This window comes from Urocitellus parryii, chromosome X, assembly GCF_045843805.1.
Source record: "Urocitellus parryii isolate mUroPar1 chromosome X, mUroPar1.hap1, whole genome shotgun sequence".
Lineage (NCBI taxonomy): Eukaryota > Metazoa > Chordata > Mammalia > Rodentia > Sciuridae > Urocitellus > Urocitellus parryii.
Window position 1 is genome coordinate 17,613,179 of NC_135547.1, and position 16,436 is coordinate 17,629,614.

General features: G+C 39.6%; 1 protein-coding gene across 1 annotated transcript in view; it reads right to left on the minus strand.

Moving 5' to 3' along the window:
- Positions 1-16,436, minus strand: part of LOC113194521 (P2R1A-PPP2R2A-interacting phosphatase regulator 1-like) — a 53,039-nt gene that overhangs the window by 33,883 nt on the left and 2,720 nt on the right. The window contains exon 3 of the mRNA XM_077794019.1: positions 6,837-6,915. Coding sequence (XP_077650145.1) covers positions 6,837-6,915 — 79 coding nt within the window. The remainder of the gene's footprint in view (positions 1-6,836; positions 6,916-16,436) is intronic.

Sequence of the window (16,436 nt, forward strand, 5' to 3'; positions counted from 1 at the left end):
AAGTCTTGTAATTAGTTTAGAATAGTTTAGCACACTCTGCAAAATGCCTCAGATAATTTTTCTACATAAAACAAAATATTAAAATAAAGCATCCTGAGATGTTGTTAAAACTCACCAGTATCTTCTGTGTTGATTTCTCACATGTCTCTTATACTCCAGGGGAAAAAAGGCGTTGGAAGGAAGCAAGAATATGCACCTAGGAATGGCATCACCAAGGGATAATGTCATAGTTTGGGGCAGGGGAGAGTAGGGTTGTAAGGAGGGATTGGGATGAGTGCTACGTGAAACTGAAACTGATTCCTAGGATTTATCTCAAGTGAAGTAATTAAGATAGGAAGAAAGACTAATATTAGTTTCATTTAAAAGAAAAACCACAGAAAATTAATATTCTACAGATACTAAAATTTTAAAAGTAAATTTTAACTTTTCTAGGTGTGCTTTTACCCATTTCCTAGTCCTTACTAGAGATAAAAGGCTTAATTGTGAATGAAAAGTTGTATGCTGTGTTTAGAAATGTCTACCTGGTTCTAGAAATTACTTAAGTTGGTTTCCAATGGTACTTAACAAGAATTGAGTCCAGGCTGAACAGACACAGCACAGACAGAGCGAGGTCTGGAATGGATTATACACTTGCTGCTGGGTGAGCCATTAACTAGATTTAGGGTTTGTAGCTGTCAATGTGAAAAGTTAAACCCAATCAGGTAAATATCAATAGCTATAAAATTAAAGAGGACGAATTGCTCAAGAAAAATACCATTTAAAGCACTCCAGTAATCCCAGCAACTCAGGAGGCGGAGACAGGAGGATCAGAAGTTCAAAGCCAACTTCAGCTAAGCAACTCAGTGAGACCCTGTCTCTAAATAATTTACAAAATATTGCTGGGGATGTGGCTCAGTAGTTGAGTGCCCCTGAGTTCAATCTCTGATAACACCCTCCCCCAAAAAGAAAAACACAATCTTGTCTAATAGGAAGATGAAACATTTCTCCTGCTTCCTTTGGAATAGCAGGGGGCAGATAAGGATGGAGAAATGCCACAGTTGCACACAAATTCAACAGAGGTGCTAAGAAGATTCTTGGCAGAGAGGTGGGGAATGGGCACGCCAAACTCAGAGTTAAGAGATAAAGAAAAGGGGGGGGGGCAAGGCAGGGTGGCACAGGCCTATAATCGCAACAGCTCAGGAGGCTGAAATAGGAGGATATCGAGTTCTAAGCCAACCTCAGCAAAAAGGAGGCACTAAGCAACTCAGTGAGACCCTGTTTCTAAATAAAATAAAAAATAGGGCTAGGGATGTGGCTCAGTGGTTCAGTGCTCCTGAGCTGAATCCCTAGAACCAAAAAAAAAAAAAAAAAAAAAAAGTGGGGGGTGGTGGTGGTTTGAAGGGAAGGCAGAGTCCCAATATTCAGAAGAGACCCTCATGTTTCTACTAACTAGAAGTGGGATTCAGTAATTTCTTGAAAGTGGTGAAAAAAATATTTGTGCTTTATTAAGCAGAATAATTATGAGATAACTCACAATTATACAATGCATAAGAAATATGCATCCGTATTTATATTTGTTTGCTAAATAAAACCCACGGTTTTTCAATGCCATTTGTTACAGTGATTTTTTTTCCTAAAACATTGTTTTACCTATATTGAAGTGCATGAAAAGCAGGACCAATTTTTTATCTTCAATTGTACATAACAAAATTTATCATTGTAATCATTTTTAAGTACACAGTTCAGTAGTGTTGTACACACTGTTGTACAACCAATCTCCAGAACTCTTCATCTTTCAATACCGAAACTCTATACCCATTAAACAATACCTGCTGTTCCTCCCTCCTCCCAGCCCTGGCAATCACCAATTTACCGTCTCTATGAATTGACCACTCTAGGTACCTGCAATACCAATTTTTTTCAGGGGGCGGGGTACTGGGGATTGCACTCAGGGGCCCTCAACCATTAAGTTACATCCCCAGCCCTATTTTGTAATTTAAAAGAAACAAGGTCTCACTGAGTTGCTAAGTGCCTCCTTTTTTGCTGAGGCTGGCTTTGAACCTGTGATCCTCCTGCCTCAGCCTCCTAAACCACTGGGATTATAGGTGTGCACCACCAACCCAGAGTCTATAGTACCAATTTTAAGGATAGTCCAGGATGGGAAAGACACTTACATATATATAGTTTATGAGCCAAGCACAGTGGCACAGACCTGTAATCCCAGCAGTTTGGGAAGCCGAGGAAGAAGGATCATGGTTTCAAAGTCCCAGCAAGGGCTGGAAATCCTGAGTGAGATCCTGTCTCTAAATAAAATACAAAATAGGGCTAGAGATGTGGCTCAGTGGTCAAGTTCCCCTGAGTTCAATCCCTGGTAACCCCCAACAAAAAAATACACACACACACACACACACACACACACACACACACACACTTACACATATATAGTTTATGATACCACTCAACAATGCTTATATTTTTTTCAGGAATGATAGTTCTACTTTGTAATGTGATATGTTAGCTAGAAATGAAAAATACATTTATTGTTCATGCTTTCTGAAAAATATTTAAATACCATAGAGATACATAAATTAGAAATAAAATTCCTGGGGCTGAGATTGTGGTTCAGTGGTAGAACGCTTGCCTAGCACATGCGAGGCCGGGGGTTTAATCCTCAGATCTATTTTGTATTTTATTTACAGACATGGTCTGAGTTGCTTAGGGCCTTGCTTTTGGTGAGGGTTTCTTTGAACTCATGATCCTCCTGTCTCAGCCTCAGGAGCCACTAGGATTACAGGCCTGGGCCACAACAGGGATGATGGTATATTTTGACAAAATAAAGGTATATGCATAGCACTGTTACAGCAAGTTAAACCTATAAGCCATGAATGTTCCCATCACCAAATATGTAAAAATGAATTTAATTCTGCAAAACAATGTGTTTTATAAGATGGCTTATTTTAAGTATGCATTATATTAAACTAAATTATAAGTAAATTAAGAAATTAAAATTCCTAAGAAATATTATGCATTTAAAAATTTTAGGTACTAGGCTGGGCATGGTGGTGTATGCCTGTAACCCCAGTGGCTTAGAAGGCTGAGGTAGGAGGATCTGGAGTTCAAAGCCAAGCTCAGCAAATTAGTGAGGCCCTCAGCAACTCAGTGAGAACCTGTCTCTAAATAAAACACAAAAAAGGGCTAGAGATGTGGCTCAGTGTTTAAGCCCCTCTGGGTTCAATTCCCATTACCAAAAAAAAAGTTGTGGAAATAATGTTCAATATCATTCTATGAAGATGAAAACATCTAATTTTAAGCTTAAGATGTAATTTTTTGGAGGGATACTAGGAATTGAACCCAGAGGCACTTTACCACTGAGCCACACCACACATCCTTTGAATTTCTTATTTTGAGGCAGGATCTCAGTAAGTTGCTAAGGACCTTGCTAAATTGCTGAGGCTGCCCCCAAACTTGCAATTCTCCTGCCTCAGACCCCAAATCACTGGGATTACTGGCTTGCACCATTGTACCCAGCAGGAAGTATACTCTAAAATTTATTTCAAGGTATAACATTTCAGTAGAATGCACTCTACAGATTCCTATAGAAATTCATATGATAGGGGGCTGGGGTTGTAGCTCAGTGGTTGAGCACTTGCCTAGCATGTGTGAAGCCCTGGGTTTGATTCTCAGCACCACATATAAATAAAATAAGTAAATAAATAAAGGTCCATCAACAACTAAAAAAATTTAAAGAAAAAGAAATTAATGTGATAGAGAAATCTATAAACAATTAACTGTATGACAACAAGTTAATCTATATAAAATGGACAAATGCCTAGAAACACACAAATTACCAAAATGATTCAAGAAGAAATAGAAAATCTCAACAGACTTATAGTAAGACATAGAATATGTGGTCAAAAACCTTCCAACAGGGCTGGGGATGTGGCTCAGTGGTAGAGCACTTGCCTAGCATGTGTGAGGCACTGGGTTTGATTCTCAGCACCACATAAAAATAAATAAATAAAATAAAGGTATTGTGTCCATCTACAACTAAATAAAATAAAATAAACAAACAAACCTTTCAATAAAGAAATTTCCAGGACTAGGGGCTGGGGATAGAGCTCAGTTGGTAGAGTGCTTGCCTTGCATGAGCAAGGCCCTGGGTTCAATCCCTAGCACCACAAAAAAAAAAAAAAAAAGTAATTTCCAGGACTACATGGTTTCATGGATAAACTCTATAAAACATTTAAATGAAGACCTAACACCAATCTTTTTCAAATTCTTCCAAAATTAGAGAGGCTGGGGCTGGGGTGCAGCTCAGTGTTAGTGCATAGCTTACTTAGCATGTGCAAGGTCCTGGGTTCCAGTCTTAGAACTGCAGGGGAAGAAAAAGCTAGCACTTCCTAATGCATTCTGAAGCCAGCAATTACCCAGATACCAAAGCCAGCAAAGATACTTCCAGAAAAGAAACCTACAGACCAATATCCCTTATAAATAAAGGTGCAAAAAGATTCATTCCAGGAACTCAAGGGAGGTTTAACATAAGAAAATCATAGTGCTACATTATATAAATAGGACAAAGAGGGAAAACATGGTCATATCAAAAGGATTAGAGAGAACACTCATGACAATTCAATGCCTTTTCTGTTTTGGGTACCAAGGATTGAATCTAAGAGTGTAGTAGCACTGAGCTATACCCCAGCCCTTTTTATTCTTTGATTTTGTGATAGAGTCTCCTTAAATTGCTGGCGCTGGCCTTGAATTTGTGATCTTTCTGCTTCAACCTCCCAGAATTACTGGGATTATAGGGTTGCACCACCCATTCCCCCAAGGCTCAAAAGCCCTTACAACATGGAAACCCTCAGGGACTAAAAATGAAAGGAAACTTCCTTAACATGATAAAGGGAATTTACCAAAATGCACAGTTAACATTACAATGAATATTAACTCTGAAAGCTTTCCCACCAGGACTAGGAACAAAACAAGGATGGGCACTTCCTGAAACTAAAGAGAGCTGAGGGTTGAACAACATGGTGAATGCGCTGAATTGTACATTTTATTTATTTTTTAGCAGTACTGGGGATTGAACCCAATGGAACTCTAGCACTGAGCTATATCCCCAGCTTTTATTATTATTTTTTTAATTTTCAGACAGGGTCTGGTTAAATTACTGAGGCTGGCCTCAAACTTGCTATCCTCCTGCATCACCCTCCAGAGTAGCTGGAATTACAGGCCTAGGTCACCTCACTTGGCAAATTGTTTTTTTTTTTTTTTTAAAGAGAGTGAGAGAGGAGAGAGAGAGAGAATTTTTAATATTTATTTTTTAGTTCTCGGCGGACACAACATCTTTGTATGTGGTGCTGAGGATCGAACCCAGGCCGCACGCATGCCAGGCGAGCGCGCTACCGCTTGAGCCACATCCCCAGCCCCTCACTTGGCAAATTGTACACTTTAAAACAATTAAGTAAATGTTATGTGAGGGCTGGGGCTGGGGCTCCAGCTCAGTGGTAAAGCACTCGCCTTGCATGTGGAAAGCACTGGGTTTGATCCTCAGCATGACATGCAGTAAAATCAAAGTATTGTGTCCATCTACAACTAAAAATATATTTTTAAAAAGTTATGTGAATTGGGCTGAGGATGTGGCTCAAGTGGTAGCACACTCGCCTGGCATGTGTGCGGCCCGGGTTCAGTCCTCAGCACCACATACCAACAAAGATGTTGTGTCCGCCGAAAACTAAAAAATAAATATTAAAAAGTTCTCTCTCTCTCTCTCTCTCTCTCTCTCTCTCTCTCTCTCTCTCTCTCTCTCTTCTCTCTCTCTCTCTCTCTCTCTCAAAAAAAAAAAAAAAGTTATGTGAATTTTACCTCAATACAATTTTCATAAAATGAATCATTCAGTCACCTTGGTTTACTGATCATAAGTATGTTTCATATGTTTAACTAGCAGAAAACAGTTACAATTTAAAGATTGCATTATAACACTATGAATAGCAAATTTCATTTACAATTCAAGATAAATGTGATAAAAGTCAAATTTTTTAAAAAATCAAATTAAAAGCTGAAAACTACTTTTAAGAGAGCCTGCAAATTTTCCTCTCAAAGTTAGTATGCCCTTCAAAAACTGGAAGCCAGATGATCTTATGCATAAAAACAAACTTTAATGCTAAATCCATATGAAATTCAAAAGTTAATTCTGCTTCACCTGCAGCAAAAACTGTTTTTGATGTACTTATTTTTCCTCCATTACTTTTTAGAACTCTATTTCTCTTTTTTTTTTGGGGGGGGGAATACAGGGGATTGAACTCAAGGGCACTCCACCACTGAGCCACATCCCCAGCCCTATTTTGTATTTTATTTGGAAACAGGGTCTCACTGAGTTTCTTAGGGCCCAACAAAGCCTCACAAAGTTGCTGAGGCTGGCTTTGAACTCCGGATCCTCCTGTCTCAGCCTTCTGAGCAGCCCCAGCCCTGCTTAGAGCTCTGTTTCTCAAGGAAGAACTTGTTAGGAATGTAAATTCTCAGGCTCTGCCCCAGACTCACTGAATCAGAAACTCTGGGGGAAGACCTAGCCAGCCATGTTTTAACAAGCCCCCCATGTGCTCACTCAAGTCTAAGAACCACTGGTTAAGACAAGTAAGCTTGGACTGGGGATATAGTTCAGTTAGTTGGTAGTGCACTTGCCTTGCATGCCCAATCCCCAACAACACACACACACACACACACACACACACACACACACACAGAGAGAGACAGAGAGAGAGAGAGAGAGACAGAGAGACAGAGAGACAGAGAGACAGAGAGAGAGAGCAAGCAAATAGCTTAAGTCTTGGACAAGGAGGCTGGTATCAGCATTTTCTTACCAGGGCATGCTGGCTCATAAATGTCGTGCTGTTTCTTTTCACTCTTAACGTGTCAGCTTGGAATACCTGTGAATTATCACTAAGGAGAAAAAGAAAACACTTGTTATATAAAGTTTATTACAATTTTTTAAAAACAGTGCTGGAAATGGAATTTAGGCCTTATGCATGCTAGGCAAGCACTCGACCACTGAGCTGCATCCTCAAGTCTGCAAATTTTTTCAAGAAATAATATTTCTAATACTTAAATAGCAACACTGTTAATTGTAAATGGCATCCTGGTAGAGACAACTGTGCAGATGTAGAAATTAACACACACACACACACACACACATACACACATAAAAGTACACATCTTAGTCCATTAAGCTTAAACAAGTTACCATATAAGAAAAGGAATTCTTGGGGCTGGAGATGTGGATCAAGCGGTAGCGCACTCGCCTGGCATTCGTGCGGCCCAGGTTGGATCCTCAGCACCACATACCAACAAAGATGTTGTGTCCGCAGAATACTAAAATATAAATATTTAAAATTTTTTTTTTAAAAAAGGAATTCTCATGCATGCCACTTTACCTCTAAAGCTAGAGAAAAAGTATAATTTATTATGACCTTGGAAATACATCATTTTCAGTGTAAACCTGTAATTCATTTAAATTTATGATTGGAGGGCTGGGGATGTGGCTCAAGCGATAGCGCGCTCGCCTGGCAGGCGTGTGGCCCGGGTTCGATCCTCAGCACCACATACAAACAAAGATGTTATGTCCGCTGAAAACTAAAAAATAAATATTAAGAAAATTCTCCCTCTCTCTTTAAAAATAAATAAATAAATAAACAAACAAATAAATAAATAAATAAATTTATGATTGGAGCTGGGCACAGTGGTGTACCCCTGTAATCCCAGCAGCTCAGGAGGCTGAGACAGAAGGATTGCAGGTTTGAAGCCAGCCTCAGCAACTTAGCAACACTTTAAGAAACCTAATGTGACCCAGTCTCAGAATAAAATATAAAAGGGCTGGTGATGTGGCTCAGTGGTTAAGTGCACTTGAGTTCAATCTCCAGTACCAAAATAAAATTTATGATTGGAGCTACCCAAATTTTACATGAACAAGAGGGATAACTGATAGCAAGTGTAGATAGAACTGAAATCTTCCACAGATATGTTTTGTTTGGCCTACATGGTGTTAAAACATTTCTGAATTCATTGTGCAAACTGAGAAACTTCATATTAAAAAAAAATCCAGATTCCAGATTTTTGGCTTCTATTGAAAATTTGCAAGAATTTGCAACACTGGGCTCCATTCCCACATGGCAACAACACACTGAAAGTGAGCAGCTGCTGCCCACTGAAAATGGAGTAGGTGTCCTCACCTTGGACTATTGCCCACCCAGGTGGCCTCAATTCTATTTGAGCTTATAACCTTGAAGAAGTCATCTTTTCCTTTACATGTTTTCTTTTTACTATAACTTTTTCTTTTGTACTGGGGATTGAACCCAGGGGCACTCTACCACTGAGCCACATCCCCAGCCCGGCCCTATTTTGTATTTTATTTAGAGACAGGGTGTCACTGAGTTGTTTAGTGCCTCACCATGGCTGAGGTTAGCTCCCGATCCTCCTGAATCAGCCTCCCCAGCAGCTGGGATTACAGGCGTGAGCCACTGTGCCCGGTTTATAACTTTTTACTTTGAAATAGTTTTAAGACTCATAAGAAGTTGCAAAAAGTATGCCAATGGTTCCCATGTACCTATCATCCAGGTTTCTCCAATGATAATAAGAAATCATTTTTAATACTTTTCTTTGGCTGCTTTTGTTACCGAAAGCTGGGTCCTTGTCCCCGATGCCAACTCATGCCAATTTAATAACAAGGACACAGTTTTGAGAAAAAGGAAAAAGAAGCCTTATTGCTTTGCTAGCAAAGGAGCACTGGAGACTCTTATCTGGACACTGTGGTTCCACCCATCAGCGAGAACAAAGAACTATTAAAAGAAGCTCAGCAGCGGAGCACTTGCTCAGAACAGGTGAAGTCCTGGGTTCAATCCTCAGCACCACATAAAAATAAATAAATAAAATAAAGGTATTGTGTCCAACTACAACTAAAAAATAAATATTAAAAAAAAAGCTCTTAAGAGCTGCATTCCAGGTGTGCCCCAAGGGGAGTCCCAGGTGTACCCTGAGGGCATGGTGAAGTGAAATTCACTTATTCAGTTGTTAATATGGACGATAAAGCACTTCTCAGGTTGACTTCTTCTATTGGTGAGCTCAAAACAGATAACTAGGCCTAGGAGGGGAAATGGTAATCTTGTTACCTACCCCCAGATCAGGGATGGGGAAGGAGAGGAAAAGAAAAACAAGTCCCTTTTAAAATAAGCAGCTTGGGGCTTGGGATGTAGCTCAGTGGTTGAGCACTTGCCTCACAGGTGTGAGCCACTGGGTTGATCCTGAGCACCAGATAAAAATAAATAAATAAAATAAACATGTTGTGTTGAGAGCCACAGCCAAAGCGGCCCCAGCAAACTTCCAGCTGATTGGCTCACCGCGCCCCAGCAAACTTCCAGCTGATTGGCTCCTCTGCGGTGATGCTCATTGGGCTGTTTCCCTGCCCTTTCAGACCACGGAGCTGCTCATTGGGGGACTTTTTTGGCTCCGCCCACACAACCCAGCCAATCAGCCTCAAGAGCTGTAGAGAGGCTAGCAAAAAAAGCCGGTGGTGGCAGTTGGGCTCTGAGGGAATTCCTGAAGAGCTCGTGTGTTGCCGAGTGTGTTCTAAAAATAAAGTTCGTTTCTGCTTGACAACTGGCTCGTGAATTGTGCCCAGCCAGACTGTGGCAATATTGTGTCCATCTATAGCTAAAATATTTAAAAAAAATAAAAAATAAGCAGCAGCGAAGGATATATTCAAAAGGTAAAGTGGACTACTGTTACATTCATATCCAGTCTTTTGGGGTTTACCTCCATACTCTCTCTTACTTGTATTTTATTCTTTTCAGGCTCCTTGCTAAGAACCAATTCAAAACCTTTCCAGTCTGGTGTGGTGGTACATGAAAGAACAGCTTGCTGTCTTACAATTTCAGTGATTTTATAGTCTGCTTAACTAAGTTTTGTTTTGGGGGGGTTGGCAGTACTGGGGAATTGAACTAATGGCACTTTACCACTGAGTTATATCCCCAGCCCTTTTTATTTTCTTTTTTTGAGACAGGGCCTAGCTAAGTTGCTGTGACTGGCCTTGAACTTGTGATCCTTCTGCCTCAACCTCCCCAGTCAATGGGATTACAAGCCACTGCGCCAATCCTGAACTTAGTTATTTACCATGATATTCAAAGCCCTCCATGATTTGGCACCAGATTTGTGGATTTCAGGAAGTAGTAAAATTTCAATACAAAATCTAGGCACAGGCCTGTAATCCCAGCAGTTGGGGAGGCTGAGACAGGAGGATAGTGAGTTCAAAGCCAGCCTTAGCAACGGCGAGGTGCTAAGTAACTCAGTGAGACCCTGTCTCTAATAAAATACAAAAATAGGACTGATGATGTGGCTCAGTGGTGGAGTGCCCCTGAGTTCAATCCCTGGTACTTCCCCTCAAAAAAATCTAGGCACAAATATCCAGTAACTACCTTTCTCTTTTGCCAAATATGGCACAGTGCAATGACAGCAGTTCACAATAACCTATTATACATTTTTTGAATAACTAAAAGAGAAGAGAGGGGCTGGGTTTGTGGTGCTGGATTCGATCCTCAGTACCATATAAAAATAAATAAATAAAATAAAAGTATTGTGTCCAATTACAACTAAAATATAAATATTTAGGGCTGGGGTTGTAGCTCAGTGGTTGAGTGCTTGCCTTGCATGTATGAGGCACTGGGTTCGATCTTCAGAACCACACCAAAAAATAAAAAAAATTAAAAAAATAGATAAATACTTTTTTAAAAAAAGGAGAAGAGAGAAAAGATCTGGAAGGTTGCAAACTTCATATGATAAGAACATGAAAATATTAATGAGCCTGATTTGATCAGTATATAGTATATACATGTATTGAAATATCATGCTGGGCATCATAAATATGTATACTATGTGTTAATCTAAAATTTTAAAAAATGGGGACTGGGGATGTGGCTCAGTGGTAGATGCTTGCCTAGCATTAGTGAAGACCTGAGTTGGATCCCCAACAACTCACACACACACACACACACACACACACACACACACCAAAAAAGTAAAAACAATATATAAAATATTTGAAATTGAAATGTTAATCACCCTGATTTTATTATTATGCATTGTATGCATATATTGAATTATCACACTGTTCCCCATAAATATGTACAATTAAATAATAGTAATTAATTTTTAAAAATCTCATCATGGACCAACACTAATGTTTCACTTATAAAAGCTCATTTTGGGGGGCTGGGGATGTGGCTCAAGCGGTAGCGCGCTCGCCTGGCATGCGTGCGGCCCAGGTTCGATCCTCAGCACCACATACCAACAAAGATGTTGTGTCCGCCGAGAACTAAAAAATAAAACATTAAAAAAAAATTCTCTCTCTCTCCTCTCTCTCACTTTAAAAAAAAAAAAGCTCATTTTGTTATTTATAAAACTGTAGGGAATTAATGATCTCAGAATGCAGTGTAGGGCTTTAATAGGGAAGAAAAATACTCAAAGGACCCAAATGTATGGTAGAGTAAAATAAGTGCTTAGAGAGGCAAAGAACAGGACAATTAGCAGCTACATAACATATTTAATTACATGGCACTTAACTCTTTTTAAAAAATGGATTGGTAAAAAAACAAACAAAAAACCAGTCCCTTCACTGGGGATCAACACTGGTCAGCAGAAGAGCATTTGGAATCCAGGCCTATAGGACAAAGTTCACCACTGAGCTGTCTGGATATCCCAGACCTATGCTTTTCTACCTCCAAAGCCTGTTCTGTATACTTGAAATGCTGTCCCAGCCATCTGAAGACCTCTTTTCCAGAGTGTACTCTATGGATCCATTAAGGCCCATTTCAAATGTACCTTCTTCCTGAACTTTTTCCTTATCCTTCATCAATTCTTGCTTTAATTTTTCACTCCCTTCCTTGAATTTTTTTTAAATATTTATTTATTTTTTGATGGACACAACATCTTTGTTTGTATGTGGTGCTGAGGATCGAACCCGGGCCACACGCATGACAGGCGAGCGCGCTACCACTTGAGCCACATCCCCAGCCCCCCTTCCTTGAATTTCTTTAGCACTTTCTCTACCTTCCTAAGCTTATTGAGACTTGATCCTATTTTGTAGCATGACAATTTGCATATTACAGGGAAGAACTCAATATTTTATAAATTTTCCCTACAATAACATGAATAGGCAGTCAATTATAAGAATATTTAAGGAACACTAATGGGTCACCTATTTTTACTATCTTTTGTATAGGGAGCCTGACTCTTAGGGCTGGCAATAGTATTCTCCCCCAAACTTGTATCTGCCAATTTTATTTAATAAGACTATAAAACTGAAAGAAATAATTGAGGTAGCATAAACTACAATTAGTATGAATCATTTCAAATGAATTTATATAAAACCCTACATGTTACCCAGAACTGAGTTAAATCTATTTCTTTGTCTCTCTCTCTCTCTCTCATTTTTTTTTTTGTACTGGGAATTGAACTCAGGGGTACTCAACCACTGAGCCACATCCCCAGTCCTATTTTTTTTTTATTTTATTTAGTGTCAGGGTCTCACTAAATTGCTTAGTACCTCACTATTGCTGAGGCTGGCTTTGAAGTCACAATTCTCCTGTTTTAGCCTCCCAAGCCGCTGGGATTACAGGTGTGCACAACCTTGCCTGGCTTAAAATCTATTTCTTTTCTTTTTTTTTCCCCTAAAGGTCATTTATTGTAAAACCATAAGTACAACTGACATGAATTCATTTAAGCAACTGATCCTCTCTAACCATGAAAAGGATGTTTTGGCTTGGAATCAACCCCAGGAAGAACATGGTGAGAATTCAGGGTTGGGGGAGGTACTGAATCCTGAGCTGGGGCTTTTGGTGACTTAAGGAACCCGATGGTACCTTCCTCTTCTCCCTGGGAATGTTCCACTTTCAGATGAGAATAGACAGGTAAAAACAGCAACATTTAAACAGCTCAGTTTTAAATATTATTACTTAGTAAAAATCTTTTCTTTCTTTTTTTTCCTAGGTTAGAAAAAGCAAAGCTAATATAACTGGGTGGTATTCAATGCCCCACATCAAATGATAAGTAATAGCTGTCTACACAATTATGTCAGTTACATTCTCATAGCAATCAGTTTTCTTTTCTTTTTTTCTTAGTACTAGGGATTGAACCCAGGGGTGCTCCATCACTGAGCTACATCCCCAGCCCTTTTCATTTTTTACTTTGAGACAGAGTCTTGCTAAGTTACCCAGGCTGGTCTTGAACTTGTAGTCCTCCTGCCTCAACCTTCCGAGTCATTGGGATTACATAAGCATGCACCATCACACTGGGCCAGCAATCATTTTTCATGGCTACTACCTTTATTCCAGGCAAGAGGTCAATAAACCAGATAGTGGGCAAACTTTTTCTTCAAAAGGACAGACAAAATAAATATTTTAGGCTTTTGGGGCCATATCAATCTCTGTTGTAGCTATTCAGTTTTGCCAGTGTAGTGGGAAAGTAGCTGTGGACAATAAACAGATGAACATGGTTAAGTTCCAATAAAACTTTTCAAGCTAACAGCAGGCTAAATTTGTCCCTTGGACAATAGTATGCTTTTCAATTGAGGAAGCAATAATTTAAAAGCAGGATCAAACTAGAGGTTTTTAAAGAAGGAAAGTGCTGACAAGGATCCAAGAAACTTTTTTTTGTGTATGTGTACCAGGGATTGAACTCATTGACACTCAACCACTGAGCCACATCTCCATTCCTACTTTGTATTTTATTTAGAAACAGGATCTCACTGAGTTGCTTAGAGCCTTGCTTTTCACTGAGGCTGCCTTTGAACTCCTGATCCTCCTGCCTTGTCCTCCCCTACCACTGGGATTGCAGGTGTGCGCCACCACGCTGGGCTCTGGATAAACCTGCAGTGCTGAGGATAAACCCAGGGCCTCATACAAGCTAGGCAAGCACTCTACCACTAAACTACACCCCAGCCTGACCTGTAATTCTTTTTCTTTGTACTAGGGATTGAACCCAGGGGCAATCAACCACTGAGCCACATCCCTAGCCCCCTTTTTTTAAAAATTTTTATTCAGAGACAGGGTCTCACTGAGATGCTTAGAGCCTGGCTAAATTGCTGAGGCTAAACTCGTGATCCTCCTGCCTCAGCCTCCTGAGCTGCTGGGATTACATGAGTGTGCCACTATACCTAGCCTGACCTCTAATTCTTTTAATAAGGGTCAGAGAAAAAAAAGGAAAAAAACACAACATCTTTAAATATAGTTATTGACACCAGTAATAAGTCAGCCAACTATACAGAACCAAGAGGTTCAAAACTTTTGACACTGGTATTTTTTTTCAATATCTTTATTTTATTTATTTATTTATGTGGTGCTGAGGATTGAACCCAGTGACTCACACATGCAAGGCAAGTGCTCAACCACTGAGCTACAACCCCAACCCCTTGACACTGGTATTTTTATTAATACAAGATATTCATCACAAAACAGTGTGGGAACTGCACTGTGTAAAATAACTGACATTTAAGAAATTTAATTCTGCAAATTCTGGTGCAAGAGAGAGAGTCTTTACATACAGGAAACATCAAGCACAATTAGAAAATTACTTGAAAGAGGTATAACAGGGCTGGGATTGTGGCTCAGCAGTAGAGTGCTCCCCTAGCATGGGTGGGACCCGGGTTCTATCCTCAGCACCACATAAAAATAAAGGCATTTGTTGTGTCCATCTACACCTAAAAAAATAAATAAATGAACATTTTTAAAAAGCTGTGCCCTCAAAGTGCGTTGATAAGTCCACTGTCTAAAAAAAAAAAAAGGTATAACAATATTTAGCAAAATATGGACCACATGTTTTACTGCCAAGTATAGTTTAGAAAGGGTAGGACAACCAAGTATTAGAGGCCTAAGTAATGGAATGAGAAAAATAAGCAGTGTATATATTACAATTGCAAAGAAGTGAAAATGATTTCAACTCAGACTCAGTGTAATCTTACTCTAAATTGTTGTTCAGAATAATTTCTCTGACTATACCCTAATCTTGCAACAATAGCACAAAATATGCCTTCAGATCATTTGGGGAAGTTCCTGACATCAGGCATGCCATTCATCATTCCTATAACTTCTGAGTCACTGGAGCTAATCCACTTTACAGTTTCCATATCTTTAACTCCCACTAGATAAATACACAATTTACACTCACTTTTCTGTACAAATTTTACTTCATGCATCAGGATCTTAAGCTGGAGAATTCAACTCTGTAACTGTGCTCTAATCATTTTTAAAATTGTCAATTCTTTGCACAACAAAGTAGGAAGGGATAACTGAGATCTTTCTTAGATTCCAGGACTCTGTGGATTAGGCAACAGGGTCTAATGCATTCTCTCCCTGGAATGTTTAATACATTAAACTGGATCCACATGTTCCTTCAAGCATATATCCTTCATTATCATTTGCAACCTGCTTCTTTTCATAAAGCTTTCCAATAAAACCAACATTCTTAGGCTAGGGATGGAGCTCGGTAGTAGAGCACTTGCCTATCATGTATATGTAAGGCCCTGGGTTCATCCTCAGCATCACAAAAAAAGGTAGGGGGGAACAATACTCTCCTTACTGCTCTATTCTACTAGCAGGGTGGGTCCCCTAACAATTCCTTTGATAATACAATAGGAAGTGTCCACCTACAACTAAAAAAAAAAACAAACAAATTTTTTTTAAAAAAAGTTAATGTTCCCGCTGGGTGTGGTGGTGCACACAAAATCCTAGCAGCTGGGGAGGCTGAGACAGGAGGATGATGAGTTCAAAGCCAGTCTCAGCAACAGTGAGGTACTAAGCAACTCAGTGAGACCTGTCTCTAAATAAAATACAAAATAGGGCTGGGGTTGTAGCTCAGTGGTTGAGTGCCCCCGAGTTCAATCCCTGGTACCAAAAAAAAAAAAAAAAGTTCTTGTTCTCCATACAACATGCAGAGCCACTGACTTTACTTTAAAAAGAAAAAAGTAATTTGGGGGGGGGGGTGGTACTAAGGATTAAATCCAGAGGCACTTAACCACTGAGACACATCACCCACCCTTTTAATATTTTATTTGGAGACAGGGTCTCACTGAGTTGCTTAGGGCCTTGCTAAGTTGCTGAGGCTGGCTTTGAACTTACATCCTCCTGCCTCAGCCTCCTGAGCCACTGGGATTACAGGCGTGCACCATCACCACACCAGGCTGGTAATGTATTATTTTTTGGTCAATTTTAGCTTTATTTTGTGATCATATGTTCTCCCCTGCCTCAAATCACTAGAGAGCTGCATTTCATTAGAGCTAATCAGCTTAGATATTGATTAGTAGTACAGAATTCACTAGTTTAGGAGCCAGGAGATACAGGTTCATAGTACTGGCTCTGTCACTATGGCATTTTCAAGATATATGAGTCTCATGTGTTCAACAAGGAGGATTGATGTTGTCT